Here is a 12939-nt window from a genome sequence, read left to right on the forward strand (position 1 = left end):
CATGTAACAGTACTTTGTTCTTTTTTAACATTGTATGGTATTCCCGTATATAAATACATCACAATTTATGTATTTATTCTTTTGTTTTGGACAGATTGTTTCCAGTTTGGGGCTGTTGAGAATAATGCTATGAACCACATGTGTCTTTTGGTGTAAATATGCACAGATTTCTCTTTTGAACATACCCAGGAATGGAATTACTGGTCATGTGCTAGGCATAAGTTTAAATTTAGAAGATACTGCCAAACAGTTTTCCAAAGTAGTTGAAATATTTTATACTTCCACTAGCAAGGTATAAAAGAATTCCATTTGCTCCATATCTTTGTCAACACTTGGCATTGTCAGTCTTTTTAATTTTAGCCATTTTGGTAGGTATATAGCGTTACCTTCTTGTAGTTTTAATTTGCATTTCCCTGGTGAGTAATGATGTTAAGCCGCAGTATATTCCTTGCTTAAAAAGACTTCACAACATTATGTGTAGTATATTTGTCACCAAAGCTTTTTAAAATGTTCATATTTGGCATATAAAGACATCAGAAGGAAACAAACCACAATATTGGCGGTGGCTATTTTGCAAATATGCAATGTTTATTATTTCTGTTTTGCTGTTGTTTGATTTTTGCCTTGTGGTATTTCTATTTGCCATGCTTTCCACATCTTTAAAAAATGTAAATGCTTGGGACTTGCCCTTATGAAGCTCATTACCACAAAGGAGAGTCTAAAGTTGTATGTAATGGTGCCTAAGAGTCTCCCTCTGAGTACCTCTTTGTTGCTCAGATGTGGCCCTCTCTCTCTCTAACTGAGCCATCTTGACAGGTGAACTCGCTGCCCTCCCCCCTACGTGGGACCCAACTCCCAGGGGTGTAAATCTCCCTGGCAATGCAGAGTATGACTCCCGGGGATGAATGTGGACCCAGCATCGTGGGACTGAGAGTATCTTCTTGACCAAAAGGGGGATGCAAAATGAGACAAAATAGTTTCAGTGGCTGAGAGATTTCAAATGGAGTCGAGAGGTCACTCTGGTGGACATTCTTATGCACTATATAGATAACACCTCTTAGGTTTTAATGTGTTGGAATAGCTAGAAGTAAATACCTGAAACTACCAAACTCCAACCCAGCAGTCTGGACTCCTGAAGACAATTATATAATAATGTAGATTACAAGGGGTGACAGTGTGATTGTGAAGACCTTGTGGATCACACCCCCTTTAGCTAGTGTATGGATGAGTGGAGGAATGGGGATAAAAACTAAAGGACAAATGGGGTGGGATAGGGGGACGATTTGGGTGTTCTTTTTTCACTTTTATTTTTTATTCTTGTTCTGGTTCTTTCTGATATAAGGAAAATGTTCAGAGATAGATTGTGGTGATGAACGCATAACTATGTTATCATACTGTGGACAGTGGATTGTATACCATGGATGATTGTATGGTGTGTGAATGTATTTCAATAAAACTGAATTTAATAAAAAAATGTAAATGCTTAATTTTTTAAATTATTCTTAAGATTATTGAAACAACCAAGAAAACACCAACTACTTGTTTCTGTAAATGACAAGGCATAATAACAACAGTAATTATGATCAGCAAAGTCACAAAGAAATATTTATTGAGCACCTGCTGTATACCCAGCACTGTGGACAGGGCTATGAAGGACACAGAGCAGTACAGGATGTGGTCCTTGCCCTTGAGAGACTTACAGTCTAGGAAGAGAGATGGGGGGGGGCAGGACACATGGGGAGCCAGGAAAAAACAGTCTAGGCCAGGATGTTACAGGAACTGCCAGGTGTTTGTGGTTAGACCCACCAAGCGCTTCAGGGCCTCTGGGGGCTCAACATTCAATGCCAGGAAAGACAATAACCCACGACTCCCAGTCCCCTGTCACCCCACTTAGTGTTCCCTATCCACAGCCTTTACTCCCTGCCATCTTAAAGCACCTGACTCCTTGTTCAGCTGCTACTCAAAGTGCAATGAAATGGGAGAAGGGTGGGGCAGACGGAGAAGGTCTTTGGATGAGTTCCAAGTGCTTGTGTTACACTCTCCCTCCTAGAAAAATCCACTGTCTCCCCACACACACTCCTAACACAGAGAGATCTCCATTCTAGGGGGCCCATCCAACAACCCAGGACCCGCCCCCCCGCCCCGACCAGAGCTAAAAGAAGAGGAGGCAGTTGCTGCTTGAGCTGCCTGAGGTAGAACTGGGGAGCCCTACTTCTATGTGCCCCATCCCCATCCAGACCACTGAGTTGGGGAGACAGGCAACTGGAGCTGGGAGGATGCCAGAGGGAAAGGACATGGGGAAGGGGAGAGGAGCAAGGTCGGGGGGAGGGGTGGACTTGAGAGCCCAGCTGGAAAAGCATGGGGGCTCCTAGAAAAGTAGAGGGGGAGCCAATGGGGTGGGGGATCAAACATGGAGGCTAGCTCCCCTGTGGGAGGCAGAGGGGGCAGGACGGGAGGTGGGGATGGTTTGCTACAGGTCCCCACCTTGCCTCTGCCTGCACAGGACAGAGGGGGGTGGCAAGGCCAGGAGGGGCCAAGCCCCCAGCCCTGCTCCTAGGCTGTGCCCACTTCAAGGTCACCCTTCCCAATCTTAGAGGAAGGAAGGGAACTCCAAAGTCTTTGATGATGCCCCACTCTGCTGGGACCCCTTAAAAGTGCGATACTGTTTACTTCTCAAATGATGAGGAATTCAGGTCTGAGAATCCAGGAAAAGGGTGGAAATTCATGACACCCATGAGACAATGAGCGGAGGGAGCCATGCCCCTCCAAAGAGTACCACCCAGAGGGTGCGGGTGGAGGAGAAGGTCACTGGCACGGAGCCAGCCCCACCTTACCTCTGGGAGAGAAGAAATTAAGATCATAAGATGAGGAGGTTTTAAATAAGGTTTGTATAATAAAAATACCCAGCACTCTGACAAGCCTATGCTTTCTACCGCCTTTTTTTTTTTTTTTTTTTTTAAATAATTCTAATGCCGGAGGCTGGGGTCAGGGGCGGCTGGTGGAGGTGGGGCTGGGGGACAGGGTATGTACATGAAGAGGAGTTTAAATTAAAACACAAATAATAATTAAGACGCACAAACTGAAGAACTAAGCCAGAGGATGTGGAGGGGGCCTGCGGGGGCCCCCTTGCTCCCCACAGAGCCAGGCCTCCTGTGGGTGGGTTAGGGCTTCCTCTTGGAGAAGATCAGCCGACGCTTGGAGTGGTAGTAATCTGAGAAGAGAAAACAGAGGTCAGCCCGGCCAGGGCGAGGGGGTGCAAAGCACAGCCACCCACCTAAGGCAAACCGTAGAGGGGCCAGGGCACCTCCTCCCTGGGGCCAGAGCCACACACTGCCAAGGACAGGAAAGAACTCTGGGACCCTCCACTCCAACTCCCAGGGGGCAGATGTGATTGATGATGAGACCTCAAAAGGGCAGCTTTTTGGTGCGGTGGTTTGGAGCTATGTACCCCAGAAAAATATGTTCTTGAACTTAATCCATTTCTGTGGGTGTAAACAGGACTTTTTGATGAGGTTACTGCAGTTAAGGTGCAGTCCAGCTGAATCAGGATGGGGCTTAAACCCAATTAATCCTAATTCCAGAAGGCCTTACAGGGAAGGCCAGAGAGAGAGAGACAAAGCCAGAAGGAGCAGTCAGAAGCTGAAAGTCAATGGAATCCAGAAGAGAAAGCAGAAGCCAGGAGAGGCCTCCATGTGCATTGCCATGTGACCAGAAAGGCAAGGACCAGCATTCCTGACAATTAGCCCAAGAACACTCCAGTCTTCTGGAGAAAGCATCACCTTGATGACGTCTTGATTTTGAACTTCTAGCCTCAGAACTGTGAGCCAATAAATTCCCACTGTTTAACTCAACCCATTGCATGGTATTTGCTTTAGCAGCCAGAGGAAAATGAAAACATATGGTTATTTAAATTCCCTGAAATCAAATAAAATTAAAATTCAGCTCATCAGTTGCACTAGCCACATGTCAAGTGCTCAACAGCCACCAGACAGCACAGATACAGAACATTCCCATCACTGCAAAAAGTTCTACTGGACAGTGCTGCTCTAGGGAGTCAATGAAATAATTTAAAGTGTTCTGTACAGTTCCTGGTTCATATAAATGTTAGCTGTTATTATTATTATTATCCTCGTCATCACCGGTTCTGACCTAGTTGCAAATTTGCCGTGGGACCCTTGGCTTCACCTCTCTGAGCCTGCTTCCTCAGCTATAAAATGAGAATAATAATGGTGCTATAAGGATTAAATGAAATGCTTTCTATAACGGCCTTGGTCTGGGACCCAGCCTAATAAGCATTATTATTTATCAAGTGCCTACTGTGTGCCAGGCACTGTTCTAGGTGCTGGGGATTCAGCCAAGATCAAGAGATACACACAACTCTTTCTCATGGGGATAATATCCTAGTAAGGGAGACAGACAATATCAAGGTAAAGAAGTAGCTGCTGAAAGATGGATGGTAAAAAGTGCCAAAGAGAACAAAGCAGGCAGGAAGGAAAGGAGAGGAAGTGTGTGTGCGACAGGGAGGATGCTACGGATTCAATGGTGTCCCCCACAAAGACATGTTCAAGTTTTAAGCCCAGGTCCTGTGGATATAAATGCATTTGTAAAAAGACTCTTCAAAGATATTATTAAGGCCAAATTCAATCAGGGCAGGTCTTAATCCAAATACATCTGGAGTCCTTATAAGCAGAGGAAAATGGACACAGTAGGAAGAGACAGATGTGATGGAGCCAGAGACTGAGTTATAAACTGCTGACAAGTCACCATCAGAATCCTACAGTTAACAGAGAAAGCATGATCCTGCTAACACCTTGATTTTAGACTTCTAGCCTCCAATACAATGAGAAAATAAATTCCTGTTGGAGAAGCCAGCTAGTCTGTGGTACTTTTTTATAGCAGCTCCAGCAAACTAAGACAGAGGAAGAGTAAAGTTTGGATAGGATAGCCAGGAAAATAATATCATTGGTCTTCTTTCCACTGTAAACTCATTGTGGGAGCTTAGACAAATCACTTTACCTCTCTGAGCTTTGTTTCCTTCCTATAAAAGGTGGGTAAGAATGTGTAATTGCACAGGATTGCTATAAGGACTAAATGAAATAATCAACCTTAGAAACTTACCATAGGGCCTGGTCAATGATAAATTCCCAGTAAATGTTAGCTAGTTGGTCTTGGCTGCAGACTTGCTGTGTGACCTCAGGCAAGTCACTTCCCCTCTCTGGACCTATTTCCCCCTTTGCCTAATAAGCAAGTTGGACCAGACAGGTTGACTCCTTGGGTGGTGGATTCTGAGAGAAGGGTCCCTCGGCCCCCACAGTGCCCTTCCCTGCAACTCTCCTTACCTGTCATGCAAGTCTGTCCCCGTTTCCTGCGCTGAGGGACTCCAGGCCCACCTGGGGACACCTCAGGCCGCTCAGGGGAACGAGGCACGATGGTGCAGGACAGTGACAGGTCCACGTGGTCTCCCTGAATCAAGGCAGCCGAGGTGCAGGGCCGCTTGCCCCCTCCCAGGTCGTCTCCCGCCCCCGCAGACAGGTAGAGCTTGGGCAGGCCGAGGCCCCGGACGCGCTCCCAGATGAAGTCGCCCTCCAGCGGCGTCTCGGTGATGAAGTCGAAGTTCCAGCGCGCGCGGGCTTCCTGCGCGCAGCCCGCCATTAGTGCCTCGCAGTCGCGGCGCAGCTGCTCGCTGTCCACGGGGCCGAAGAGACGGCGGCACACCTTGCTGCTGCATGGGATCTGACGGGCATTCCCGGCCTCCGACATGGCGCCTGTAGCTGAGACAGAAGGATGGGCTTGGTCATTGGGGACACTGGACCCTCCCTTACCTGGCCATGCTTTGCCCTCAGGTGAGGTTGGTCCCTTTTCTGGGCCTCTCCTGACCCGTCCAGGTAAGAGGGTCTCTCCTGGGCCCACAGGCCCCTGGACCCATTTAAAAGCACTGGGTAGGGCCAGGGCTCAGCCAGCCTGGCACCCCCAAGGTCGATGGGGGAGCGGGCAACTGAAGGACATGCTTTTGTCAACAAAGACAAGGTTATTCCAACAGCCGGGATCAGGGTCCTATTTACCACCAGATATTATCAGCTAAAATCAATTTGTTTTCCCCCAGAGGTGTCCTAGCAGGTGTGAATGCCCCAGATATGTGTGAACTGCCGGAGTCCATGAGTTTCTCTACGCTGCCAAGGAGTCAACTCCCAAATGAATGAACAGGTTGAGGGCTCCTCCCAGAGTGGGCATAGGTGGACCTCCTGAAGCCCCCCACCCAGATATCCATGCTCCATAACTCTGCTCTGCAACTTAAAAGTACCTTGGATTTCAGGGTCAGAAAGATCTGGGTTCTAGTCCTGACTCTGCCACTTACTACCTAAACTTTCACAGGTCACCAGCTGTCTCTGGACCTCAGTTCCCTCATCTGTAAAATGGGGCTATGTAAAAGTTCAAGGAGCATGGTAGTGGAAGCATGATCAAGCAATCGGTCAGTGGACCCTCCAGGGAAGGCAGATGGAAGAGCTGAGAGGCTGTATGCTTGATGGCTAAGAGCAAGGGTTCTGGAGCCAGACTGTTTGGGTTGAAATCCAGGCTCTGCTGGGTGACCCTGGGTGAGTGACTTAACCTCTCTGGGCTCTAGTTTCCTCACCTGTAAAATGGAGACAGTAATAGTGAATGTCTCAGAGGGTAGAGGTGAGGCTTAACTGAGTTAATGTCGATAATGTGCTTAGGGCAGCACCTGGTACACAGAAGCGCATGGGAAATGGGAAGCAGTACTTCTCTCTGCCTTTGGTTCTGGCTGAGCCTTCCCCTGCCTCCTCCCCATCACTCTGCCCTCCCCCAGTCTCCACCTCCTTCAGATGGCAGCTGACAGGTGCTATGGGCTCAGGGCCTTTCACAAGGATGTCATCAAGCAGGCAGCGTGGGGATGAGGAGGGGCTGGGCGGGGCAGGGCAGGGCCAAGATTTCTCCTGGGCTGAGCCACATCCTGCCAAGCATGTCAGGTGATCTGAAGTCTAGACACTCGCAGCCTCTGGCCTGCATTGTATCCAAGGAACCCGTTTTGCAGGCAAAGAAAATTAAAGGTGGGCAGTCTACCCAGCTCCTCTCCTCCCGCTTCAGGAGAGAGAAAACTGAGAATGAATTTGCCCATCAGGGGAGCCCTGGCCCCCACCTGCCCTGCTCTAGCCTTACTCCGGGGCTGGGCGGCTGCATGACCTTGGCAGGGACGGGGATTCTCCTGGGGACAAGTCCCGATTTGCAAGCTCTGAGGGTGAAAGCTCTGTGGAGTGGATTCCTAGGGCAGGAAGGCCTCTGCCCTGTGCCACACCTATCCCACCCCACCTCTCACCCTGAGCAGGGCCCACAACTCCACGTCTCAGCTGATTGGGGAGGCACTCAGTGACTCAGACCAAGTTTAAAGGGTAGGAGCTGCAAGAGATACAAGATTTGCCCTGAAATCACACAGCTAAAAAGGGCAAGGGCCACTGCCCCATAGAGGGGTCACACAGTAGGGTGGGCAAAGCCCTCAAATAACCTTTGCCCACCCTCTTCAGGACAGGGATTAGAATTTATTTTTATATTTTTATGTACCGGGGTGGTTTTAAACACTTTACAAATATTAATCCTCTTAAATGGAAGGTATATATTAGCTGCTTTTAAAGAAGATTTAAATCAAGGCCCAGGAGGGTTAAATAATTTGCTGAAGGTCACACAGTTTACAAGTGGCACAGTCAGGATTTGAACCCAGGCCCATCTGCCCTGGGTTCTGTGCTCTGTGCTGACCCTTACTCCTTCTCTAATTTTAAGGTTTCTTGACCAGAGACAGTCATCAGAATCACTTGAGCAGATTTTTCAAAATCCACATTGAGGTGCCCCTCCATCCCCAGACCAACTTCATGCACGTTGAAGGGGATTCAAGCAGCCGTTCAGCACAGCTCCGCAGATACACACTCTTGGGGTGCCAGTCGAGGGGGGCATACTGGATGACTGAAGTAGGCATTGAGGGTCTCAGTGGGCCCCTTGGCACAAGGAGGAGGAGACTGCCTAGGGTTTTATTAGGAAGCTTGACATCTCCTAGCTGCTAGGAGCTGAAAATGGAACCAGAATCAGGGCAGGATCTTCTCCTTTCTTACCACCTCTTCCTTTATGGCCACATGGGCCTCTCCTCCCCCAACAACACCTGCCTTCACACCTGTTATCATAACTCCCAGCTCAGAGAAAACTCAGAAACACAAACCCTTTTTACAAACAAGTGACTGAAAACAGCTTCCTTTGTTAGCCTTCCTGCCTTAAGCTTCAGCCATATTTTAATTCCCCAGTAAATAGTAACCTCTTGGTAAATACTGTTGAACCAACGGGGTACTCTTTAAGGGGCAGGGTGGGGAACGGATCAGCCCAGGGACAGCGGCGGGAAGGAAAGGCGGGCGAAGCCAGATTCCGCGGGAAGGCTTGTTTGCTATGCGCAGGGAGGCCGGGAGGGGGCGCTGATCTCCAGGAAATCAATCAGCTGCGGGATGGGAGGTGCGTGGGCAGAGCCTTGGACAGTGGGAGGGAGAAGTTGTGTTGAGTCAGTTTCCTGCAAAGCGCTCCCCGCCCGCCAAAACTCCGCTTCCACTCCGGCTGCGCGTCACTCTGGGGTGGGAAAGGGGGAGAGAGCGGGGCGGGGCGGGGAGGCCAGGGGCCGCGAACACGTCACGCTGAGCCAGCCAGGCTTCCGAAACCCCCGCCGCTGTTGGGAAACCGCGCACTCTCGCGCTGTCTCTGTTACACACACACACACACACACACACACACACACACATGCACTCGCGCATGCACAAGCGCGCCGAGATCTGGCCCCTCCAACTTATCTCCACGCCCAAAGCACGGGATGAGTCAGATCCCTGGAAAATAAAAATAGACGGGAACAACGAAAACAAAACCGCTCGAGCGTCCTCCCCGAAACGCGACGTGGAGTGAGGGCGGGAGGAAGGGAGGGTGAGTGGGAGGAAGCTGCCTGGGCGCCCCAAAGTGCCAAATCCAGTACCAAGATTCTTTTCCGCATAAGGGGGGCGCGTGTCCACCCGGCGCGGGACAGGGAGGACGCACAGTGGTCCGCGCTAGGTGGCGACACCCGAGGGGCGGGCGACTCGCGCTCCTGCTCCGCTCAGTCTTGTCGCTCTCAGGGAGTTCTGGGCTAGGACCGGGGCGCCCGAGCCTCCCAATGCGACTGACGCAGGCCCTAAGCAGCGTTCGCGCACCACTCACCGGGATGTCCCGCACCTAAAAGATGCGACCCCTCCTCTGTCCTACCCCGACGTGGGCTGCACGCACCACCGCCCCGCAGTGCCCGGCTCCGCTTGGGCCCCAGAGTCCAGCGCCTGGACCCGATGGCAGGCTGGGCAGGATTCTCCCGGCCGCGGTGGGAAAGAGGTGGGACAGACCCCCGAGCTTTCCCGACGGACAGAGGTTGGCAGGAACCCGCCCAGTTCCCGAAGGCGCACCGCGGGACGGGTGCTGGAAACCCCGTCTTGGACCTCCCGGTGTCCCGCCTTCCCTGGGAACACGCTGTGCCAGCCAAATGGGTCACTGTGCTGATGAGGGGAAGGAGACCAGAGGGGGTGGGGGTGGGGGCTTCTGGGGCGCCACTCCCCCCCGGCCCGGGCGGGATTCTGACTTCATCCGGCCCGCTCCCCGGGGTCTTGTCACCGTGAGTCACCTCCTCGCTTGCCCTTAAGGGACGTGTCCTGGCACGTTCCCGAGGGCTGGGGACACAGCCCGCGCTGACCTCAGCGTCCAGCCGGACGGCGGACACCGCGGCGTCGACGAGCTGGACTTCGGGGGCCTGGGCCGGGGCGGCACCGATTGGACCCGAAAGCCCAAGAGCCGCCCCGGGGCGGGGCCCACATGAACCTGCTTCGCTCCGCGTCCCCCGCCCCTTTGGGAATCTCCGGGAATGGGGCCTCATACCCGCGTCGCCAGAGAGCCGGGTCCGGGGCGCCCCCCACCGCAGCGAGCTCCCGGGTGGCCCCACCCACGCCTTCCCTCGCCTCAGCTGATTTTCAAGGGGAGGGGAGCGTGACTGGGGATCCACAGTATTCGTGCCCGTGCCCCGCCTGGAGTTCCGACACATACTGACCCTCCTCATATGCGCACTTACAGACACCCGTGCGCGCAAAGATAGCGCGCACAGATCCACGCAAGTCATTCACCTGCCGCAAAAACACCTGTGAACACGGCGCGCGTGCACACACACGCACACACACACACACCCGCCGACACTCTCAGTTCACTGTTTCGGGCCAGGATGTGCTCCCGCCTACCGCGGCTCCCTCACCTAGTCTGAGTGTCTCCGTGTCTCGGTGAACTCGCATCCGAATCTGGGTCTCTAAGCCACTGGCTCGGGCAGCGGCTCACACCTCAGCTGACGCCGCCCGGCGCGGCCCTGATATAGCCACAGCGCGGACACGCCTCGGGAGGCGGGACCTGCCGCTCGGCCCACCGCGCCGCCTGGGACCGCCCTCCCCAGGGGCCCGGGCGGCTTCTCGCCCGCGCCTGGCAGAGCTCCAGGTTCCCCGCCGGCAGCTGGAGTCGGGGCCTCGCGGGCTGCAGAGAGCGCTTCCCCCCTGCCCGCGCGCCTGGGCTTGCGCGCTTGACACATTTCCCCATGAATTTAGCCACAAACCCGGCTTTTTCCAGTTAGGGAGTGAGTGGGCGCTTCAACATTAGTCCCCCAAATCCTAAAGAATACCCAGGGCCCCCCTTCCCATTTCTGGCCCACTGCTGACCGACTCTGGGCAGGGATTACCTAACACAGATTTATAAAAATCTATAAATGATAAAAATGATGCACTTCACTTTGCGGTTCCCAGAAAAGCCCCGCTATACTCCATTAGTCCCACGGATCCCTCACTAGACCCGGACACCGCAACAAAGCATCTTTGAGGCCAGAATGGAATTCGATCTCCTTTATTTCACTGATGAGGAACCAGAGGCCCAGAGAACTGAAGGATTGCAAAGCTGTTGCTTCTCAAATGCCTCAGGAAAAGAGGAAATTGGAGACACTTCCCAGAAATATGAAACCAGGTCTCCAGGAGAAATGGGACAGTGAATCAGTTCCCCATACACTTGCCCCCACCCCCACCCACCTCCCTCTCACCTCAACAGAAGAAACCACAGTGATTTCGGCAGATTTGATGGCTAGGAAGGGGAGAACAATTCGGGAAAATAAGCTATCACCTGGATATTCCCCCAAAACACAGTCACTGCTGGGGAAACAGGCTCAGAGAGTTTAAGTGACCTGGCTGAGGTCACACAGCAAATTTATGACTACGACAGGATTGGACCAAAGCCCTTTTTCTCCATCCCAGAGCTCTGCCTGCTGCCCTCTTTGCTTGAGTGGCTCTAGACCTCATTTCCAGGGAACTTACTGAGGTGACGTTGATGAAGGACAACCCTGGAAGTATCCACCGGTGCTTCTGTCAGATAGAGAGTACGTGAGGTGTGCAGCTGCTCCCCCCTACCTCCGGACCCCAGTCCCCTCACACCTCACCTTTGCCTCTATCCTGCACTTGCAATATTTGCATTTTCTGCTTTAAAATTTTTTTTTGCAGAGAACAGTGTTAATCTGAACAGAAATCCCATTAAAAAAAATAGAATCCAGGCTTGGAGTGGCTACAATTAAAGACACCTAGGGTTGTTAAGTGTCTGGAAATCTCTGCCTAGGCATGCCCTGTCTTCTTCCTCTAACAAGGCTGACCTCAGGGAGGACGGCCTTCTTCCCTGCTGTGGGGATGGGAGCCCATGTCGGGGTGGGAGGCCATAGTCCCAGACCCCCTCACCCGCCTTACCCTGGAGTCAGGCCAGGATTGTAGCGGAACCTCAGGAGGGCCCCAGAGAGGCAAGAACCCAGGACCCACCCACTCACTCCCTTCCACCCACACCACCCAAGGGATGGTTCATCCAATGTCCAGCGGAAGACAGGCCCATTCTCCTCCTGCCTTGAATCCCCTCAGCTTTCGGGCATTTCAAATAGGCTTGACATTGTATGTCTGTTTCTTCTGGAATTTTTTTCCCCTTTTAATGAAGGCTTGTATTGAATTATTTAAAGTTTTGTGGTACTGAGCTTCACAATGAAATAATTCTTTTTGTTGTTGTTGTTGGGAAGTGATTTTTTTTTTTTTGTAACTCCTAGTTCCCCACCACCACCATAATGGAATGCAACAAATATTTATTAAGCACCTACTCAGTGTCTAGTTACTTAAAAAAATGTTTGCAACCATGCACTTGAATGTGTAACCAGGCACACACTTCAATGGAAAAAGACTTCTGTCCTGAAGAGGGCAAAGAAGCAGGTTGGTAAAGGTCACAAGGTCTGATTCTCACCACACACACACACACACACACACACACACACACACACATGCTCTTGGCTATGCCAGGTCCTAGGCCTATTCCAGGAAACCTGCTGCAAATCACATTTTCTGTTCAGAGAAACTCAGGCCTCCCAGAGAGGTCTTGACCCAAGGAGGCCAACATCTCCTTGGGGTCTCTGGGGCTCTCCAGTCTTCTGCCACCTTCCTCCCTGCCCCAAAGTAGGCAGCCCAAAGGACAGAACAGCCACCAGCTTCTTCTATGCCAGGGCTCAACATGCTGGGACATGTTGCTGAAGGCCAGAGGGATGGAGGGAGCCACTGTCTGCTGCCAGGGCACGCTGTCCAGGAGGCAGGTGGCTTAGGCGTGGAGCAAGGGCTCAGCCTGGGGGACAGGAGAGTCCAGACCAGCATCTCCCTTCGGGGAGGGGAGCATTCAACGGAGAGGGAAGGTGGAAAGCCCAGGCCCGAGGAAGGAGGATGTGAGGAGGGCCCGACGGTGGCGGCAGGAGTTGCCGGAGAAGAGAGAGGAAGTACTGGGGATAATGTCACCATTTCTCAGAAGAGTCTCGGGGAGTCCCAACCAGGGGCAGCCAGCTTTCAG

The 12939-nt window shown here is 52.0% G+C and overlaps 1 protein-coding gene across 1 annotated transcript; it reads right to left on the reverse strand.

Annotated features, from left to right (window-relative positions):
- Positions 1-1588: 1588 nt before the first annotated feature.
- CDKN1A (cyclin dependent kinase inhibitor 1A) lies at positions 1589-10403 on the reverse strand. The gene is made up of 3 exons (XM_037844358.1): positions 10301-10403; positions 5340-5771; positions 1589-3211 (listed from the first exon to the last, which is right to left on the reverse strand). The coding sequence occupies exons 1-3, from the start codon at positions 10335-10337 to the stop codon at positions 3162-3164; spliced, it is 519 nt and encodes a 172-aa protein (XP_037700286.1). The 5' UTR covers positions 10338-10403; the 3' UTR covers positions 1589-3161.
- Between the last annotated feature and the right edge of the window lie 2536 nt (positions 10404-12939).

The sequence above is a fragment of the Choloepus didactylus genome, chromosome 7 (assembly GCF_015220235.1).
Source record: "Choloepus didactylus isolate mChoDid1 chromosome 7, mChoDid1.pri, whole genome shotgun sequence".
In the NCBI taxonomy this organism is placed as follows: Eukaryota; Metazoa; Chordata; class Mammalia; order Pilosa; family Megalonychidae; genus Choloepus; species Choloepus didactylus.